Below are 21,130 nucleotides of genomic sequence, written 5' to 3' on the forward strand. Positions count from 1 at the left end.
CGCCTACTGAGGCTGGGGACACTAGGGGACCTGGAAGCACGTGGATACCTCCACAGGGCTGTTAGGAGGTGCCACACGGAAACCCCGAGTTCTCACACTCCCGGGAACCTGTGCACAAAGGAACAGCGCCAGGCCTTCCTCAGGACCTGCCTTCTCCCGTCTCACGCAAGGCGCTGTTGTTTCTCCAGCCCTTCGCAGGGCTCACACGCCAGGTGCACAGGCCCTGGGGGACATTCGTTACTGTTAATTCCATAGCTCAGAGGCCCCGATGGCAAAAAGGAAGGACAAAGCTTGAACACATTTTTTAAAAAGTGTTACTTGGTTATAGAAGTCCCTGTAGCCGCCTGGATCCCCGTGGATTAGTGTAAAGCTGTAGTAAATAAAGCCAAATGGAACAAGCGGGGATATGACGTTTGAATAAAAGGAAACCCTCCTCAGCTCAGACGGGGTCCGAACTCTATTTTTCTTAGGCCAACACCACACTGTCTTGTGGCTGACTTGTTGAGGGAGTCTAGAATATGCTGTCTTTTTTTTTTTTTTTTTTTTTTTTTAAGAGTATTAAGTTTTATTCTAGCAGGCAATTAAGATACTGGTGGGTCCCATCAGACTTGCCTTTATTCTTCCAGTTTGAATTTATTCTTCATGGCATATCCTCTGAGTCTCATCATGAGCGGTCATATTCTGGGCTGGAATGCCATTGCCTCCCGGTTCTGTGTGATCTCTGGTATCACCGTTTACCCCGTAGCAGGCAATCCCTACAAGGCCCGATGAAGTCTTGCCCTGTGCAAGTGCAGTCCAGCTTTCAGCCAGGAAACTGCCCACCACTCTCTGTTGCTCACTCCATCCTGGCGCCCTGCCTCAGAGATTCCAGCCACCTCTGCAGCGCAGAACTCAGATCTGTTGCTCACTCTCTTCTGAGACGACCACTCTGCCTGGGCTCCATTGCCTCCCTCCCTCCCCCAGTAAGCAGGTGCCTCAGGACTCCAGGTGGGGCGGTCATGCACTCACCCCCCCATGTTTCCCTTCTCTCAAAGATCACAGTCCTGTGCAGCTGGCTGTTCAAAGCCTGAAAGCATATTTTGTTCAGCTTTATACTTGTTTAATGGCAGAAGAGTGAATCCAGTTCCAGTTTTTCTGTCAAGGCCTGACGTGGAAGTGGAAGTGGAGGTTCAGTTTGGGATACGCTGCTGAGGTGTTAGTATCTGTGGGACATCCGAGTAGAATTGCCCGACAGGCAGGCCATAGGGTGTTCACGTTTGGAGACAGTCGGGACTGGAGATTTCAGATTCTGTAGTCACAAATTCGGTGGGAGTTAAAGCCAAGAGAATGAATGTGCTCACTTAGCTACAGAACGGTTAGAGAAGGAGTAGAAGAACATTTTCCTCTTTAAAAAAACGTGAGCAGACATAGCTAGAGAAGTAGGTGAGGAACAGGAGCCATCACTGTCACAGAAACCACCTTGAATAAATGGCTCACCTGGGGGAGAGACAGCTGCCAGGAGGCCAGGAGCCTATTTTCTCCGTATCTGTAATGCTTACCAACCCAGAGACCGGCTTTCTCCAGTGCCCCTGAGACTTTGTAAAGTTTCACCGGGTGATCATTAAAGAGAAACCCACATACGTAGGCTCCAATTCCAGTCTTTAGCATTAAAGCCACATCTGTCCTGAGGAAGCTCAGAATTCCTTCCAGACATAATCATACATTTGTGCTTCTAGCCTTCCTGGGGCTTAAATAGCTGGCAAGTATGATCATCATTTTCGTAAAGCTGAGAGGAGGCCCTGGAGGTTAATAAAGACACTAAAGTCGGTTGTGGAGTCTGCCCTGTTTCGAAGTTTCAGCTCCTAGTTGTCTAGAGACTTTATAGGGTTTCAAACTTGAAAGTTGCACTAACACAATCCCTTGTTTTCAGGTGGAGAAACTGACACTCATCAGTGAGAGGGCTTTCAGTAGAGATAAACAACAAAAATTCAATGAAGCCAGCTTAAGCAAAAAGGAACATTTATTATAAGAGTACTAAGATAGCTGATGGAATTCAAAAGGCAAGGATAAAGCTGAGCTTTGAGAATAGCCTGGAGCCATGACTGGAATGCCCTTTGTTTCCACCCTCTCTGCTTTTTTCTGTCTCTGATTCGTTCTTCTCTCATTTTAGACCAGCTTCTTGTGCACCATTCCCTCCCCCCCACCCCACCCCCATCAAGAAAATGTTCACCATTCCTGAGTTTATAGCTTAGGAAAGAAGTGATCCATTCCCCTCCACTCAGGAAGTCAACCTGATTCTAGAAGAATCACAACTCATGTTCCTTTGGAGAAGGTCTCGGTGGACAAATTGGAGCCATCCAGGGTCCAGTCCGTTGCAGCCAAGGGACTGGGTCGGCATAGTTGTACACACACAGCTGCGGGAGCCCTACCTCTGTATCCATGGGTATAAATTGCTGGAGGAAGGAAGAATATTTTCCAGGAAAAAGTAAGGGGGCAGATGGCTGTGCAGCCAGCCCAGCAGATGTTTAGGACGCGAGGGTTCCATCAGTATATTACCAGTGGCAGAGCCAGGACCGAGACCCACAGCCTCTGCTCCGGCCGCAGCCTTTCCTGAGGCTGCCTCACCTGGGAGCAGTGGTCATTATGAGGAGAGACAGTCACATGGACGCTCACTGCCTCAGTTCTCCTCCCTATCGGTGTGAAGAAATAGAGGCCCTGCCTGGGAGTGCAGGTATCCCGAGCTCTGGAGCCGGCACAGCCAAAGGCAGGTTCCTCCGTATTAGTCCAAACTCTTAGTCACCCGTCTCAGAAACCAGCTCAAACCAGCCCGAGCACAGAGCGCATTGGAAGGCCACTGAGGTCCTCACAGGACTGACGGGAGAACTGAAGATTCCAGGGCACCTGCAGGAGTCTGGAATCCGTGCCTCCAGGACACGCACACGTGTGCTCACTTCTTTTCTTTCCCTTTTTCAATTTGTATCTTTCATCTCTGATTTCTGCTTGGCTCTGGGACCACAAGGTGTCCTCTGTACTCTGGGGCGTGTGGCTGCCAGCAGTCCCGGGATCACACCCAGACCCCTGTCTGACCAAAGAGAAGAGTCTTCAGGTAGAAAAATCCCAGAGAAGTATTGAGGGGATGGAGTCCTACGATTGCCTGGGCCTTGTTCCCTTGCTCACCCCTCGGGTCTGGAGAAGGCAGGGGGTATTTTAAGAAGGGAGACCTTCCCCCTTCCTTCCACTCTCTCTGAGGAATCAATGGAAAAATATCCTCACTCCTTAGGTGAGGATTATTAAAAAAAAAAAAAAAAAAAGGAGCCCTAACCGGTTTGGCTCAGTGGATAGAGCATCGGCTTGAGGACTGAAGGGTCCCAGGTTCGATTCCAGTCAAGGGCATGTACCTTGGTTGTGGGCACATCCCCAGTGGAGGGTGTGCAGGAGACAGCTGATCAATGTTCTCTCATCGATGTTTCTAACTCTCTATCCCTCTCCCTTCCTCTCTGTAAAAAAATCAATAAAATATATTTAAAAAAAAAGTAAGGGGACTTCAAGCAGGGTCAGCAAAAGCCTCTTTTGTTCTGTGTTTGTCTCCCCAGGTGACCATGGAGACTGGCGGGCTCCCCCTGGAGCTGTGGCGCATGATCTTAGCCTACCTGCACCTCCCCGACCTGGGCCGCTGCAGCCTGGTGTGCAGGGCCTGGTATGAACTGGTCCTCAGCCTCGACAGCACCCGCTGGCGGCAGCTGTGTCTGGGCTGCACCGAGTGCCGCCACCCCAACTGGCCCAACCAGCCTGACGTGGAGCCCGAGTCCTGGAGGGAGGCCTTCAAGCAGCATTACCTTGCCTCCAAGACGTGGACCAAGAATGCCCTGGACTTGGAGTCCTCCGTCTGCTTTTCTCTCTTTCGCCGGAGGCGGGAGCGCCGTACCCTGAGCGTCGGGCCAGGCCGTGAGTTCGACAGCCTGGGCAGCGCCTTGGCCGTGGCCAGCCTGTATGACCGCATTGTGCTGTTCCCCGGAGTGTACGAAGAGCAGGGCGAAGTCATCCTGAAGGTGCCCGTGGAGATTGTCGGCCACGGGAAGCTGGGGGAGGTGGCCCTGCTCGCCAGCATCGATCAGCACTGCTCAACCACACGCCTGTGCAACCTCGTCTTCATGCCAGCCTGGTTCTCGCCCTTCATGTTCAAGGTGGGTACCCCCATCAGAGGATGGCCTCTTCCACCCTGACCCTGAGTTTGACCTCTTCTCAGTGGGCTTGTAACCCCTCTTTTGTTGGAATTGAGAGTTTATTTGTTATTGCTCTAACACACTCCTCTGAGTTCTGCTCCAGTTGAGAAGCAGGCACAGGATCAATAGAGATTAACATTCTGCTTTGTTCCTGGCAAAGCTGTATTAAAAGTGAGCCTTGGACTTGAGTCTGAAGTGGCTGTGTATTTCTTCCCTTCCAAACTGGGTCAGCTGAAGCCAAGCTGCAGCAAGTAGGTAGGAAATCCAGGTTCTGGAGCGTGCCACATGGTGACGGAAAGCAGAGAACACTTTGTGGCAGCATGCCCAGAGGGAGCCAGAGAGGGGAGGCCAGCGACCTCCAGTGCATCAGCCCCACCCTGTGAGGGTCAAGGAAGACCAGGTTTTTACCAAGGGCGACTGGAGAGGGGGTCAGGAAATACCAGTCCCAAAACATTCCTCCCAGGAACACTGAGAGAAGTTGTGTTCATAGCAAAGCATGTACCGAGGTGGCTTCTGGCAGAGAGTCTGCAGTTTTCCATTGCCTAGGAACTAATTGCAATCCCTGGATTATGTACTTAATCAATAAAAAGTATATTGCCACTTTACCACCAATGCCCGCTGAATTGTCTCTCAGATTTGTAATGATCATCATACCAACAATCATTTGTGATGCACTCACTGTGTGCTGGGCATGTGTTTTAGCCATTTTTAAGATGGGTTGTATTATCTGGTTTATAGACGAGCAAACAGAGGCTCAACAAGATTAAGTGACAAACCCAGATCTCAGATTTATTAAGGGACAGAGATAGAATCCAGAGTCTATGTTCATAATCTAGGTGAGCTTTTCTGCTATTATCCGTTTCCATTCTGTTCCCTGACCTTTTGGGATTGGATGGAGGGAAGGGCAGGCAACTCCAAATTATCTGTCTTCCCTCTGATGCAGAGCAGCTCCCAGGTCCCTCTTGGCATCAGCTGGCCCATGCCCTCGTGGGGAAGGGGGCATGATTAGCAGGGCAAATGGCTCTCCATGCTCCACCCTCCTTAACGAGCAGCTAGAGTACTGGCCAGCTAAACAGATCTTATCCCTGTCGTCTTCACTTTCTCTTTTTCATTCCCCAGACAACATCAGGTCATGTCCAGTTTGACAACTGCAACTTTGAAAATGGGCACATCCAGGTCCATGGCCCAGGCACCTGCCAAGTGAAGTTTTGCACCTTCAAAAACACCCATGTCTTCCTGCACAATGTGCCCCTGTGTGTCCTGGAAAACTGTGAATTTGTGGGCAGCGAAAACAACTCGGTGACAGTTGAGGGCCACCCGTCTGCAGACAAGAACTGGGCCTACAAGTATCTACTGGGGCTCATTAAGTCCTCTCCCAGTGTGCTCCCCACAGAGGACTCTGACTTTTTAATGTCCCTAGACCTGGAGAGCAGGGACCAGGCCTGGAGCCCAAGGACCTGTGACATTGTCATTGAGGGCAGCCAGAGCCCTACCAGCCCAGTCTCTAGCTCCCCAAAGCCAGGCTCCAAGGCTAGTTCACAGGAGGCAGAGGTGGGCAGTGATGGGGAAAGGCTGGCCCAGACCCCAGACAGCAGCGATGGAGGTCTGAGTCCCAGCGGTGAGGATGAGGATGAGGAGCAGCTCACGTACAGACTATCCTACCAAGTGCAGGGCCCACGCCCTGTCCTGGGGGGCTCCTTCCTGGGCCCACCTCTGCCAGGAGCTTCCATTCAGCTGCCCAGCTGCCTCGTGCTGAACTCACTGCAGCAGGAGCTGCAGAAGGACAAGGAGGCCATGGCCTTGGCCAGCTCCGTGCAGGGCTGCCTTATCCGCAAGTGCCTCTTCCGGGACGGCAAGGGAGGCGTCTTCGTTTGCTCCTATGGCCGAGCCAAGATGGAAGGAAACATCTTCCGGAACCTGACTTACGCAGTGCGGTGTATACACAATAGCAAGGTGCTGTCATGGGCCACAATGCCATGCGGCCTCGCGAGTCACCAGGACATGATTGATTGATGAGAAGTCTCTTGTGGCTATATGCAGAGGAAGGCTTTGATGGGGCTATTTTGCATATATATTTTTAATCATCTTTTTCTTAAACTGATAATACACTTGCCTTATCTCCATCATCTGATTTGGGGAAGGCAGTAGCTATTTTTATCATTTTACACCATTATAGAGCCTTAGTTGTAACCCTGTTAAACTGTGGCCTCAGGACTTTTTGCAGGAATTGTGCTGCCATTGAATCAATTATGCAGCTAGTGAGTCTCTGGACAGGAACCTGAAAAATGGATAGTCAGAGTTTTTGACTAAAAATATATATATATATCTCCATGGTGTATCCTGAGCATAATTATATGCTAAGTGGCATTAATTCAAGCAGGGGGCTGCGGGCAGGCATGCAGGGCTTACTGAGCTGGTCCCTGTGCCCAGGAGCAAGGCCTGATCCAGAAAAGAACCTTACTCTCAGCTTTCTCAGGCAGGGGGCTGTTTGCGAAGGCCAGTAGGAAGTGGTAGATCTGGAACTTGATTCCATTTGTAGCTGTGCCCTTGGACCTCTGGGGAATCTTTGTGTGACCCCAATGCATGTTGAGTGTGAGGACCACTGAATCCCATCTTCTCTAAGGGTCTTTGTCATCCCATCACCCAGTTAGTCTGCTCAAAAGGTGTGACTATGGAGCCCAGGGCCAAGCTCCGATCAGGTTTCATTAAAGAACCGGTGTGAGGTTGGTGCCGGGGCAGCCAGGAAGGGCACGGAGATGGCTTTGCCCTGGGCACACACAGTTGGAGAGCGGCCGGCCGTGTGACCTCGAGGCGCGCCTCTCGCCTGCAGGCGGCACAGCACAGACCAGACTCTAAGGAAGAGAATCGGTGTCCCTGAGTGATTTTTTTTTTTAATCCTTTGTGACAGGAAAACAAATGGCTTTCTCTTCCCTGCTTAGATCGTCATGCTCAGGAACGACATTCACCGCTGCAAAGCGTCAGGCATCTTTCTTCGCTTGGAGGGTGGAGGCTTGATCGCCGGCAACAACATTTACCACAACGCGGAGGCTGGCGTGGACATCCGGAAGAAGTCCAACCCGCTCGTTCTGGTACTCCTCTCTGTCTTCACGCCTTCTCAGGGTGGCTCTTGCTTCTCAGAAACCATTTCTGGGGATATTTACATCAGTGTTGCCATCTTAAAAATAGTGCTTTCTGTGTACAAGGGTTCCCTGTCCTTTTCCCTGCAGTTTCCCCGTCAGTAAGAAGAGGTCCAGTCACAGGGAACACTCACAGGGCCCTGATAGGCTCTCGTTGGTTTGTGACTTTGGTAAGAATTAAAGATGACGATGTCTGCCCTAAAAATCACGTGGATCAGAAATAAAACACCAAGTTAGTTCATTCTTTGCTATAAAAAGGATATTTAGTTCTGAAGGTTATTTGTTTCATGGATATGGTGAGTGTGGTTTTGCACCAGTGTGAAAGCCACTTAAAATCCTAGCCCATGAGACCAGCGACTTGAGACCAGCCCCTTTTCCGCCCCAGCCTTCCCGAGAGACAGGCTTCCGAGAAACTGGGAATGTGATGGACTTTTTACGGACCTGGAAAAATAATACCCACCCTTCTGTGAGTGCTCATTATACGCCAGGTCATTCTAAGAACGTTGTATATATATGTACTTAATTATGGTTTCATCCTTACACAACCCTGTGGGATAGATTTATTATCCCCATTTTATAGATGAGACATTGCGACACAGAGTCTGAGGATCTTTCCAAACCAGTGACAGAGCTGAGGTTTGAACCTAGGCAGTCTTTTCAGGGTCGATGAGCTCAACCCATTATATCTAAGTTGCCCTTGAAATGCAGAAAAAGGAAAATCCTAACTGTGTTTAAAGAGACATGCCTAGCGTGTCTTCTTTCAAACTCCTCCTCTCACTGTTTTTGCCATGCAGCTGGTGTTTGCCGCATGACCATGGCTTAGAAAGTATTTCCGGGGACAGAGGGGGCGGGCCAGTTATCAGGTGGAAGTGGGAAGGGGGTGTTGCATGTCAGTCCTGGCTTTGTGAAAGGATGTGGATGGAAATGTCATCGCATACACCCCTCTCACAGAGCTTTCAACCCTGGGGGACTTTTGTTAGGCCGTGGTTGCCCTGGTGAGTTGGCCCAACCCGTCAGGAGAAAGTCTGAAAAGTAAGAATAGGAGAGTTTGCAACATGGGACACTTTAGGCAAACTGGAACCTTCTGTGAAAGAGAAATAGTTAACTTCCTGGTATAAGTATGGGATTGTATTTGGGGCTGTAAATTAACAATTAGAGTGAAAAAATGTTATTGTAATTTATTATAATCTAAAAATTTTGTCACTGGGCAATAGCAACTAACTGACTGGGAAACAGAAAAAACTAGATTTCAAATCAGGCTCTGCCACAAACATATGACCTTGGGCCTGTTGCCCTTTTGTACGAGGAATTAGAAGGATATCTCCAAGGTTCCTTGTAGCTCACACACCTATGACCTCATGCCCCATGGGATAGCTAAGCTCCCCAGAGCCGTACCTTGCTCCAGCGTTCCCCTGAACAAGAACTGTGGACTAGAAGCCACATGGCTCTCACCCTTCCCCGGATGTGGCCCCCTTGGGTTAGCCAACATTCTCGTGTACTGGGGTGCTGCCCGTTCCTGAAGGTAGGCTCCCCTGACCCTGGGAAGTGTGGCATGGCCAGATGATTGCGTGTGGGAGCTCAGAAAGTTCCAGTAGCCTGCCTGCCAGTGACAAGCAAGAGCCCGCAGCGGTAGGGCCAGCACCACGGCGTCTCAAAGGCGAGGCCATGAAGGCTCCTGTCTTCAGGGTCTCCCTGATTGGTTCCATGTGTGTACCTGTGCAGGGCAGCGGGGCTTGTGCACTTGGTCGTGTGCTAGGGCTCTTCCAGGGACAGTGCTTTCCCCACTGTATTCGTCCCGGCCTGCTGTGGGGCAGCGTGAGCACTCTGCTTCTGGCTGGCCTATCTGATCTGTCCTTTGAGGTATCTCATGTCACTTGCAGTGTAACCAGATCCACCACGGCCTTCGCTCAGGCATCGTCGTCCTTGGCAATGGGAAAGGCATCATCCGGAACAATCAAATCTTTTCTAATAAGGAGGCTGGCATTTATATCCTGTACCATGGAAACCCAGTGGTGAGGTATGTGCTGCTGTCCCCAGACCATCCTGCTCACCATGGTTCTCATCTGTTTCCCTACTCCCAGCTTCCCCCCATTTGAAAATATTTTTGTTTGCTAAAGCAACTGTGCAGACCAAGCACAGAATAGACTGCACCCACAATCCCACAATAGCACAACCACTTTTGTGTTTCTGTGTTCCCTTCCAGTTAACCATGTGGCCATTCTATTCAGCAAGTATTACTGAGCACTTCTAACAGTGATAACAGAGGTAGCAAGGGCCAGACCCGGAGCTTACTCTCGTCTGGGGGACATATGTGCCCAGAAGAGATTTTAACTCCGGTCAGTTGATCGTGGCCACAGGGATGCTGTGCTAAGATTTGGAGGCTACATCTGACCTCAGCATGAAAGCACGTCGAGATCAGTCAGGGTGTGAGCTGAAGGTGGAAGGGGCGGTGGCACTACTGAGACCATGGATCTGCCCTCCTAGCTATCGTACGGGACAGACTGGGATAAATCTATCAAAGTATCAGGAGAGGGTGTGAGCCATTCTGCTATTTGTGCCATAGCAACAAGTAAATGAATGCACAGCTCCCAGAGAGGGGATGTGTGGGAAGGCCTTATTAAAAAGGTGGCATTGGGCCCTGGCCGGTGTTGCTCAGTGGTTGAGCATTGGCCCATGAACCAGGAGGTCACGGTTCGATTCCCAGTCAGAGCACATGCCCGGGTTGCGGGTTCATTTCCCAGTAGGGGGCGTGCATGAGGCAGCCAGTCAATGATTCTCTCTCATCATTGATGTTTATATTTCTCTCTCCCTTTCCCTTCCTTTCTGAAATCAATAAAAATATATTTTAATAAATAAATAAATAAAATGTTGTTTGTATGTGGATGCCAGTCAAGAGAGGCCACGGAGCCTTGTGCTTCTATGGCATAGCTATAGGCTTAGTTTTTGGTCGGTGATAACCGAAGATTGCTAAATGCCGGCTTCTAGGACTCCAGGAAGCGCTGTATGCTGCTGTGGACTTGAGCCATCTGGGGAAGCCCACAAAAGAAGGCAGTCACCTTGAGTCGGCATTGTCTTCGACGCATGACATTGGTCTGGTCTCACCTGTCTTATTCTCCTTACATTTTAGTGGGAACCACATTTTCAAGGGCCGTGCAGCCGGCATAGCTGTGAATGAGAATGGCAAAGGCCTCATCACAGGTAGGTGGGGATGCTGGAGCCTGGCCAATCAGGTAGTGGGCTCTGCCTCACCCGCACCCACCCCCCGCATCCCGCCCCCAGTCCTTCACCGGGACAGACTGGCCTCCTGCTAGTAGTGGGTAACTCGGCGATGCTGGCTCAGTGCTTACAGGATCTCACTGGGTGGCTGGCATCATGCTGTCAGGAACATTGATGCCACACAGAATGTCTAAAGTCCTCCTCTTGGCTTTTGTACGGGCTCCTGCCTGCTCTGGAAACCCATCCCCATTTCCCTTCCCCTCTGCCTGGCCAACTCCTGCTCACCCTGCAGGTCTCAGCCTGGGTGTCGCTTCCTCGGGGAAGCCTGCCCAGACCTCCTCTTATACACATACTAGTATACACTCACTGTACCCAGGAGCCCTGCTCTCTGGGACCAGGAGTCGGGGACACAGCACTGAACGACACAGACACCATCCCTGTTCCAGGAACTGACATTTTAGGAGGGGGAAGCAAGTAAATAAATAAAAGCATACATATGCAAGCAGGCGAAGGCCTATTGGAGGATGATTCGTGCTCTACAGATAGTTAGAATAAGGAGCTAGAGGGACTTTGTGGCATTTAGATTGTGTGGTCAGGCAGCCCTTTCTGAGAAGGTGGCTTGTGAGCCAGAACCTGGATGATGAGAAGGACCCTGGGAAAAGGACTGGGTTCCATGCAGGGCCACCTGTGGGAACAGACCTGGCATGCCCAAGGCACAGGGAGGTCACGTGTGTGACTGGAGTGTGGTGGACGAGGTGTGAGGGTTTGAGATGGGGTCACAGAGGCAGGACAGGGCCAGTCACACAGGTCTCATGAGTCATTGCCCTCTAGTCCCATCAGGCTGAGCGTCTGCCCTGCCTCAGTGCTGGCGCAGATGGTCCAGGACCACCCTCTGGCTGGGACTCGCCAGCCCACTCCTGGGCTGGGGAAGGGGCGGGAGAGGTCAGCCAGAGCTGAGGCTGAGGACAAGCTAGCGCCTCCTCAGGTTGTTGGGAGAATGGCTGGGTTCTGCCTCAGCCCTTCTGGAAACAGCGCCCCCTGCCCACCCAGGGCAGACATCCCCTGCGTGGCCTGGCTCAGGGACTCCAGTGCCCATTATTCTTAGTCATCAGTTCCCAAGGCCACTGGGTACAGTGGGAACTGGGAATGTAGGAGAGCACAGACAGACACAGAGCTTGCCTTGGGGAAAGCAGATAGCAAACAAGTCCCTGAAATGCCAAAGAAGGTTTGGGGTGCTGACTGGGTAAGCCCCGAGCTTCCTGGTCCGGATTGTCGTTCCTCTCAGCTGCCCAAGTCGTCGCTGCTAGCGTTGCAGGTGGCCTTGGTCTTGACCCTCTTACTTGCTTCTCCCTAGAAAACGTCATCCGTGAGAATCAGTGGGGAGGTGTGGACATCCGCCGCGGAGGGGTCCCCGTCCTCAGGAGCAACCTCATCTGCTTTGGCTATTCGGACGGCGTGGTCGTGGGAGATGAAGGCAAAGGGCTGATAGAAGGAAACACCATCTACGGTGAGGAGCACCTTCCGGGGGAGGGGTCTGAGGTCCAGTCCTGCCTGGGAGGCTGGAAGCCCAGGACCCTCCTTTGTGGGTCTGATAAAGTTGTAGCCTTTCCCTGGGCTTCAGAGACCCGTCTGAATGATAGCACTGATCTCGGGCCACAGTTACACAGCCCCTCTCAGCATTCAGGAGCCTCCGGCAAATCGCCATGTAATCAGAGCGATCCCGTGGGGTCAGCAAAGCAGAGAGCTTTGTCTCCATTTAAAACAGCAGAAGGCAGGAGTCGGGTGTTGTGTAAGGACAGGGCCACTTAAGCTTGGATACATGAGCATCATTTCTTGTGACCCAGACAACTGAAAGTAATAGGAGAGAAACAGGACAATCATAGAAAGCAAGCTGTTCTCACTAACTCAGACTTTGGGTTAAAGCCTTCGTCTTTCTGAACTGTGTATTTGAGGATGGTGAGCATGATAGCAGCTAACTTGTTCCGACCCAACACTGCAAGGCCCTTTCTATGCATTATTGCATTTAATCCTCATGTCTGCCTTCTGAGATAGTTAACCCCATTTTAAAGGCAAGGAAACTGAGGCATGGAGAGGTTCCATTAACGACTCAAAGTCATATAACTCGGAAGTGGTAGGGCTGAGGTTCAAACTGAAGCCGCCTCTGTCTCTTCAGGGAGGGGTGGGGCTAGATGAACTCCGTGACCCCTTTGGCCCTGTCACTATGAGCTTCTGTGCTTCTGATCTGGAGTGTGGCCTTGACGTTTCTCAGAACACTTTTACACCCGACAGAATGATCCTAGTTGAAAGATGATCCTGACTGTTACTTGCCCTCTCGTATGAAGGAGCCTGCAGCCAGAGCCATACAGTGACTTGTCCCAGGCCTTTAGCAAGTCAGGGACTCTGTGGCCCGGGCCAGTGCGTTTTTTGCTTCCCCTCGTGGGAGACGCTGGAGGCTGTCACCCTTTGCTGTGTCGGTGACCAGCTGCTCTCACTCTCCCAGCTAATAAGGGCTGTGGTGTGTGGATGATGTCGTCCAGCCTGCCCCACGTCACCAGCAACCACGTCAGCTACAATGGCCTGTACGGAGTGGCGGTGTTTAGCCAGAAGGAGGGCTCCAGGGAGCTCCCTGGAGGCCATGGGGCCCAGGAGAACTTCAGCGAGGATGGGGATGCCATCCTCTGGGAGCCCGAGCTGGAGAAGGACGACGACCCGCTGCGCCAGCCCGTCACCATCGCGCTTGTGGAGTCCAACAGTATTAATCACAACGGAGGTGAGTCCCCTCGCCCTCCGCCCCTGCTCCAGAGCCGTCGAGGTCTCACGCCTTAATGGCCCTTCACGGGCTCCCCTTCCAGCCCTCCGGCCTCACTGGCCACTTCTTTTGTCCACTCACCCGATACCCCAGTCCCCAGACTTGAATCCACCCTTTCTTGTCCCCCAGCCCCCGACTTTGCTCATGCTGCTTCTCTTGCTTGAAATTCCCTTCCTCCCGTTCACACAGCCCGGACAGCACGAACCTCAGAGCCACCGGCGACGCACCAGCACCCTCTCCTCCTCTGCACCGTGCCCTCCCCACCCCAGTGGCACGTGTTAGGGGGACTTGTGTCTGGAGCTGTTTCATCAACTCTGATAGGCTGTGAACTTGAGGCAAAGACGGAATCCCACCCATGTTGGTGCCCTCTCCCCTGCAGTGCCAAACCCACACCTGGCGGGCACATTGCTAACCAATTCTGAGACACATTTTTCACATTTTAACATCTTTGATGAGATGTGTCTTCCAATTAATGGCATATCATGGTTTAATTGGCAATGATTTTTCTTAGCTGTATAGAAAAACAAGTGTGTTTTAAATCTGATATCTTTCATTTAACAAAAAACGATGATAGTAGGTATTTCATGTTTATTGAATTAAAAACAAAAAAAAACAAAAACGAAACTTACTGTGGAGTTATCTAACTCCAGGACTCCTAACTGGGCTGATTATCAGAAGCACTGTTGAGCGGCTAATGGAGGAAGGCTTGTTAAAAAGAGGCTTAAAAAGAAGTTACCACATAGAAGCATCGAACAGACCATCCAACCTCAGAAGGAAGGCAGGAGGCGGGGTGGTGGTAAGAGAGCAACTTAAAGGCCTTGTATGCCTGCATGTAAGCATAACCCATGGAAACAGTAGGGGACTCAGGGCACGTGCTAGGGGTGGGAATGGTCAGGGAGAGGTCAGTAGGGCGAAAAGGGGACATATGTAATACTTTAAACAATAAAGGGAAAAAAAAGAGGTTACCAGGCCTGGTAAGCTCATTCCTCTGGGTGGCAGAGTCAGGGAAATGTGTGGCCACCTGTGTAGGACAGGAAAAGCTGCATGTATCCACAGATTCTTCATTTATATTTGCTGTTCTCAACCAAGCAGGAGAAGCAACAGGCAGGTACCACCAAGAGATTTGAACTCGCAGCGCAGATTGCTCCCATGTGACCCCATCGTCGGCCTCCCCGCACTCCTCCCGCACTGCCCCGGACCGCTTGCTCTGGTGGTGGCTGGAAGTCCCTGGGAGTCCTCCTCCTCACCGGGTCCATCTGCCGTGCTGTCCCTTCCCGACCATGTTGGCAGCTCTGAGCCTGCTCATTTTGTGCTTTTTTTCTACGAATATCCCAAACAGCTTTTTCTTTCCAAAATTTCTAACACATTTTAGACACATATTACTTACTTTAGTCAATTTTTTTATTCAAAAATTATAGAATTTCCCATATAAACAAATTTCTCCAAACAGTAGGGAGGCAGATTCTAGGTCAGTATGGGAAAGAAAACAAAACAGCAACTTTCCAGCAGGTAGGCCTGTCTGGAGTTGGAAGGGGTGGTGAGGGCTCCAGCACAAGAGGTGCACGTGGCGGTAGAACTGTGACGTAGGTGGCGTTCAGTACAGGATGGGAGCCTGGGCCAGACGACCAGCTGAGCCTGCGGAATCTTGCATCCCGTTTCCCTGGCACCTTTAATGAGGACTCATTTCAGGAGGAACAGCATTTTCTTGATGTTCCCAGGTTTCCTCCTGCTCTGGGTGTCAGCCCGCTTGGAAGCTGCAGCTCCCAAGGGCTGGTTCTGAGTGTTGCTCTCTCTTCCCTGCCTCTCTCCTGGGGGCACAGCTCCAGGAAGGCTTTTCCGACTGGTGCTGTCAGGGCTGACCCTGGGACCACCCTGTGCTTTCTCTGCTCCCCACCCTCCACCTGCAGCCTCAGGACTCTACATCCAGAGCAGTGAGGCACTGCACGTCATCACCAATGTGATCCACGCTAATGGGGACAGAGGCATCACTGTAGCCCAGAGCAGCCAGCTCACCCGTGTGGCTAACAACAGCATCTCCTGCAACCGCCAGAGTGGGGTCAAGGTCGAGATCCAGTGCAAGGTAGAGCTTCGGGGCAATGGGATCTATGACAACAGAGGCCACGGCATCATCACTAAGGGTGACAGCACCGTCGTCATCGAAAATGACATCATTGGCAATCGGGGCAGCGGGCTGCAGCTGCTGCCCAGGTCTGACACTAAGGTGAGTGAGTGTGTGTGTGTGTGTGTGTGTGTGTGTGTGTATCCCATGGCACAGCCCTGGGAAAGCTTTCTTGCCTTCTCAGCCTGGAAGACAAAAATGGGACTTCACACAAGAGGGGACATATAACTGGACCCTGAAGGATGAATCAGAGTTACCAGCAGGAAGCTAGGGTGGGGGATGCCCCCTGGGGTATCTTCTGGGTCTCCAGGCTAAGGTCAGGGCTGTTCTAGATTTCTGCTCACAGAATAATCTCATACAGGACCCGGTATGTGCTATTCCCTGTAGACCCAGGACACTTTCCCCCCTTTTTCTCTCAGTCCTACAGCTTGGCTATGGCTTTTTTCAGGAAGCCCTCCCTGAGCCCCCAGACTATTGAGGCACCCCTTTTCTGGACTCAAAGGTGCTTATGCCCACCCCTACCTCACAGAGCACTTCCCACGGTGCTTTGTAAATGTTCCTTTGCTCGTCTGTCTCCCAATGGGACAGTGAGCTCTGAGCTTACTTTTTATGCAAAGCACTGTGCCGGGTGCTAGGCTTTCAAAGTTGAGCCCGTTCCTGCCCGTGTGAATCATGATCCCAAGGCCGCTTTAGCTGTGTGGCTTCATGACTAGTGACTTAGGCAAGCAGTAAAGAAGTCCTTGACTTTGAGTCTGAGCTGTGGAAGCTGTTGCCTCAGTTGGGTTTCCGTGGGCCTTGGCCTCTGGCACCACCCCGCCTCTCTGCCAGGCCTTTTCTTCTTCCTGGAACATCCCTACCTTGCTCTGCACCTGATAAACTCCTATAGCTTACCCATCACCTCTTCCAGGAAGCCTTCCCTGCTCCCCTCTCCCCCCACCCCGTTTGCTTTGATATCCCTTCCCTGAGCTCCCGTGGCTCACTGCTCACCGACCCAGCATGCTCTTACCTCCGTTTTATAACTGGTGAAACACTTACCTGGCTCCCCTACCAGTGTGACAAGCTGTCTGTCTCTTCCAGGTAATAAAGAACCGGATCCATTCATTTCGGGCCTACGGCATCGCAGTGCGGGGCCGCACCAAGGCTCTGGTGCAGGAGAACATTTTCTTCCAGGGAAAGACCAACAAGACCATCTTTCAGCAGATCTCAAACAATCGAGAATGCATCATGCAAAACAACAAGTTCTTGGTCTTCAAGAAAAAGTAAGGGCCTAGCCGAAACCGGTTTGGCTCGGTGGATAGAGCGTTGGCCTGCGGACTGAAAGGTCCCGGGTTCGATTCCGGTCAAGGGCATGTGCCTGGGTTGCGGGCACATCCCCAGTGGGGGATGTGCAGGAGGCAGCTAATCGATGTTTCTCTCTCATCGATGTTTCTAACTATCTCTCTCCCTTCCTCTCTGTAAAAAATCAATAAAATATATTTTAAAAAAAAGAAAAAGTAAGGGCCTAAACCAATTTTCTAGAACCCCGGTGAGGTCACTAGAGAAGCCAGGCCCAGTGGTTCTGGCTGCCCTTGCTCCCTGCAGTCCTGCCAGCTTTTGGCTCTGGCCAGATCAAGGCCTGGGCTGAGGAGCTGCACTTGACTGCCTGGGAGGAAACAAGCTGTCAGAGCAAGGGGTATGTAATTTCAAATCTCAGCTCTGCCAATTACTGGCTATGTGACCTCGGGCAAGTTCTCAATATCTCTGAGCCTTAGTAAAATCTAGTTAGCCCTGACCAGGTGGCTCAGTTGGTTGGAGCATCATCCTGTACACCCCAAAAAAAAAAAAAAAAGGTTGCGGGTTTGGTTCTCGGTCAGGGCATATACCCAGCTTGCAGGTTCGATCCCTGGTTGGGGCGTGTACAGCAGTAACGGATGGATGTTTCTTTCTCACATCAATGTATTTTTCTCTCTCTCTCCCCCTTCCTCTGTAAAAATCAATAAAAACATATCTTTGGATGAGGATTTAAAACAGATATAGATATCATACAGAATGTAGCCTTTTGAGTCTCTTCAGCCGAATGTCCTGAGATTTGCCAATGGTGTCGCATCTGTCGTTCCTTCTTTTTCTTGCTCAGTTGTGATGTATTGTAGGGGTATAATACATACTGGTTATCCATTCATCAGCTGTAGTTTCTAGTTTGTGGTGATTGTAAATAAAGATTCTGTCAATTTTCATGGTTATACAGCTGGAGTGGAGAGAAGGGAAAATGAAAAAGAAAAAAAGCCACTGATCTTATCCAGATCCTTATAAAGAGGGGAGATTAGGGCTGCTAAAGGGAACTTGTCCAAGATCACATGCAGAATTGAAGGCACACGTGGAACTAGAATGCAGGACTTCTGCCCTTTAGCGTCACCAGCTTGGGAGACAGAAACTACATCTAGATGTAAACACCTGCATCCAGTGAGCTTGAGCGAAAGGTCAGATTTCAAGCACTCAGTATCATTTTGCATCTCCAGGTCTGATACATGGCGGCTCATGAACCCACCAGCACGCCCTCACCTTGAAAACTCTCTCCGAGGCCCTTCCGCAGCCCACAGTGGGCAGAAGGTGACGGCCATGGCGACCAGGATCACGGCCCGTGTGGAAGGTGGGTACCACAGCAACCGCAGCATCTTCTGCACTATCCTGTGAGGATGGAGAGCAACTAGAGCGCTGTCCAGAGACTCTGGGAGCAACAACCACACACCATTCTCAGGCTCAGGCGGACAGTGCAGCTGAGCTAAGAGGTGAGGCCTTCGGGATGGCAGAGCCTTCGAGTCTGAGGAGGCTCCGGATCCCTTTCACCACGCCCCTGGGAAGCAGGCTCCTAGGCCTCCTGGGGACTAAGGACAAGGTACCTCCAAAACCCTTCAGCTCCACCACCCTCAGTAGGAAGGCACGTGAGTGCTTCTCAAAGGAAAAAGGAACAGACCTTGGGTTTCCAGTCCCTCCAGCTCCTGTGGATTATGAAGAGTTGAGGAAAGTCAGTACTGAAGCTGCGGTCAGGTTTGCTGTTTGAGTTACAGGGAGCTAACGGCATCTTACACACACCAAGCAGGCTCTCAGGGAAGAGGCGCACTCCTGAGTGAGGGGAGAAATTCTAGGGAGGTGGAGACAGCTGCCCCAGGACTTCCCCTTCCTGACTCCCTCTGTCCCTCCAGGACACCACACCCCCTCCCAGCTGCCTGCAGGGGCTGGAGGAGTTGAGTTTGGTTTCCTTAAGGACATTGTTTTATACTTAAACATGGGCCTGTGATGGACGAGGGGCTTAGGACAGGGAGCCCCTCTTAAAAGGCTGACCTAGGGATGACAAGGGACATGTGGAGAACAGGAGGGGCTTCCTTGCAGTGGCTCAGGTGCCAGGCTGGGCAGTGCAGGGACACACAACTCCCCTCTACCCGCCAGGAGCTCCCAAACTCGGGAGGACGTTGGCTTGGTGCCTGCTGCACAAGGATTCCCATCCCACAAGCACAGCCACACCAGCCGCCCCCTCCTGGGCACCAGCCTGGGAGAGGTGCAGCTGCCTAGGGCCCCTCGTCTGTGTCCGCGTTCTCACGGACAACCAGCTGCCTTTGCTGGCCCTTATGTGCCTTGGCTCATGCTCTCCCCTTCCCGGCATGCCCTTCCCTCCCTCTGTCCAGGTCCCACCATTCACATGAGCTCAGACACTGCCATCTCCACCGAGCGCTCCCCTCCCCCAGGTGGCAGAGCTCTTCCTGCTGAGCCACCCCCTTTCCCAGCCCCTCCGTACGGAGCACTTTCCGCCTGGTGGTCTCCAGGCCCGTCCCTGTCCCACTCACCCGCATAGGCCCATCTCACTGTCTCTGTTCCCAGGACCCAGCCTAGGTCTGAGGTAGGGTCTGTAGCCCGAGTGGGCAGAGGAAGGCCAGTTCCCAAAGGGCTTCACTGCGCTGTACTGTGAGTGTCAAGGTTCTAGGCGGGCTCAGACCCTGCCCTAGCTGCTTGAGAAACGGGGTTGGATGCAGGAGCCTCTGTACCTGAACAATCCCCTCCCACTCGGCCTTTCCTGCCAGGCCTTCACCAGCCTGTTGGGGTCGCTGTCGTGCACCTCACCAATGGCTTCCCAGGCTACTTCTGCCAGGCCCTCTGGTGCTGCTCTCCCAGGTCCCAGGTAGGGTGGGAGGGGGCTGGAGGGAGCCAGGAGCGCGGGCTTCTTGAGGACTTTAGGCACAAGAGCGCTGGCCTCTTCCATCCCCACTGTCCTTTGCACTTCTCTGGTGGCCCCAATGTGAGTCGCTGTACAAAATGCTGCCTTTATTATTTTGTAAGAAATGACTTTTCTGTGAACCAAGCGCTTATGAAAATCTCAGCAACTAAAATAAAGTTATATATTTTAAAAGAGGGAATTTTGGGGACTTTCCTTGGTTGGATATATGCTGGCGTTCCCAGGCAGCTGGATGCAGACTGCACCGCTCGCCTTCCTGAGGCTTCCTCTGAAGGGGATGGAATGGAATCCCAGGCCCACGCTGTCCTTCCAGGTTTCAAGGTCTGTTTCCTAGTGCATCGCTGGGGGCGGGGCGGGGGGAAGGGGGGGGGGGCGGGTGTTGCAGCCCTGCCTTCCGCCCTTGGCCTTTTTGAAGATCAACAGTAGCAGTCTTGGGTGTGGGCAGACTCAGGAACACATTCTCCCAACTTCAGTTACTCAGCATCTTAGTTTTTGCTATATCCACATGTCACCAGAGGAGAAAGTTAATACTTAATATTCTTCTTTAAACCCTCTTTTTAAAGACTTTTTTAAAGAAGTTTTAAATTTACAGAAAAAGTGAGCAGATAAGGTAGTACAGAGTTCCCATATTACCCTCCTCCCCAAGTTTCCCTAACATCTTACATTAGTGTGGTACATTTGTCAATTAACCAATACTGAACACATTATTATTTACCAAAGTCTATGGTTTTCTCTGATTTTCTTAGTTGTTCCCTAACGTCCTTTCTCCATTCCAGGATCCTATCCAGGACACTTAACTTTGCCGAACTAAAAAGAAATGTTTGCATCACTACTTATAAATGAAAAGCTAGTGTTTTCTAATTCATACTAAAACAGACTATTAAGATATTCACAATACCGCAAGCAAGTAAACCTTTTGTTGAAACGTGACATTTGGGGGAATCTGTTACCGCCCTTTAGTCTAACCAGCGTAAACCTGTGTTTTGATATATCCCTGTGCCACTAAAACCACCTCCTGTTCCACCTGCAGTACATTACACACCGACTTTGGGAAGTTATTGACCCATTTTTTAACAGAAGGGATTGAGGCCCTGAGTGGTGGTGCTGGTTAAGACCCAGGAGGTGATAGTTCACTACATCAAAGGTTAAGAGCACGTAGGTAGGACAGGTGTTACCTAGGGCTTTGGTAGCAGAAAAAGGAGCAGCTGAGACACACCAGGTCCTCCAGGTCACCTGGAGGCAGTAGTGGACCAGAGCACCCATCCCAGCTCTTCTGTGGCTGGGGAATCGCGGGGAAGTTGAGAATGCTTTGCAGGAGCCTCATTGGTTCACTGGGCAGGGCCTGCTCTCCCACACAGCTGGACACCACACACCACAGTAACAGCTAGAGAATCTGGGTAAAAGATATATAGAAGTTCTTTGTACTATTTTTTAAATATATAT

The 21,130-nt window shown here is 51.4% G+C and overlaps 1 protein-coding gene and 1 long non-coding RNA gene across 7 annotated transcripts in view; one reads left to right on the forward strand and one right to left on the reverse strand.

The window, feature by feature from the left end:
- Positions 1-19,864, forward strand: part of FBXO10 (F-box protein 10) — a 30,783-nt gene extending 10,919 nt beyond the window's left edge. For all 4 annotated transcript variants that reach the window (XM_036330351.1, XM_036330354.1, XM_036330352.1 and 1 more), the window contains 10 exons: positions 3,573-4,163; positions 5,322-6,155; positions 7,142-7,291; positions 9,220-9,356; positions 10,467-10,537; positions 11,910-12,062; positions 13,056-13,325; positions 15,272-15,585; positions 16,561-16,742; positions 17,979-19,864. In XM_036330351.1, the coding sequence (XP_036186244.1) occupies positions 3,573-4,163; positions 5,322-6,155; positions 7,142-7,291; positions 9,220-9,356; positions 10,467-10,537; positions 11,910-12,062; positions 13,056-13,325; positions 15,272-15,585; positions 16,561-16,742; positions 17,979-18,153 (2,877 nt within the window). In that variant the 3' untranslated portion in view covers positions 18,154-19,864. The remainder of the gene's footprint in view (positions 1-3,572; positions 4,164-5,321; positions 6,156-7,141; positions 7,292-9,219; positions 9,357-10,466; positions 10,538-11,909; positions 12,063-13,055; positions 13,326-15,271; positions 15,586-16,560; positions 16,743-17,978) is intronic.
- Positions 14,748-18,574, reverse strand: LOC118667304. 3 transcript variants are annotated; one of them, XR_004971223.1, is made up of 3 exons: positions 18,434-18,574; positions 18,022-18,147; positions 14,748-17,707 (listed from the first exon to the last, which is right to left on the reverse strand). It is a non-coding gene; the product is annotated as an uncharacterized LOC118667304 (long non-coding RNA). The 3 variants fall into 3 exon arrangements; XR_004971224.1 differs by lacking the exon at positions 18,434-18,574 and having other exon boundaries at positions 14,748-17,654; positions 18,022-18,161; XR_004971222.1 differs by lacking the exon at positions 18,434-18,574 and having other exon boundaries at positions 18,022-18,159.
- Positions 19,865-21,130: the final 1,266 nt, after the last annotated feature.

This window comes from Myotis myotis, unplaced genomic scaffold (assembly GCF_014108235.1).
Source record: "Myotis myotis isolate mMyoMyo1 unplaced genomic scaffold, mMyoMyo1.p scaffold_m19_p_12, whole genome shotgun sequence".
NCBI lineage: Eukaryota > Metazoa > Chordata > Mammalia > Chiroptera > Vespertilionidae > Myotis > Myotis myotis.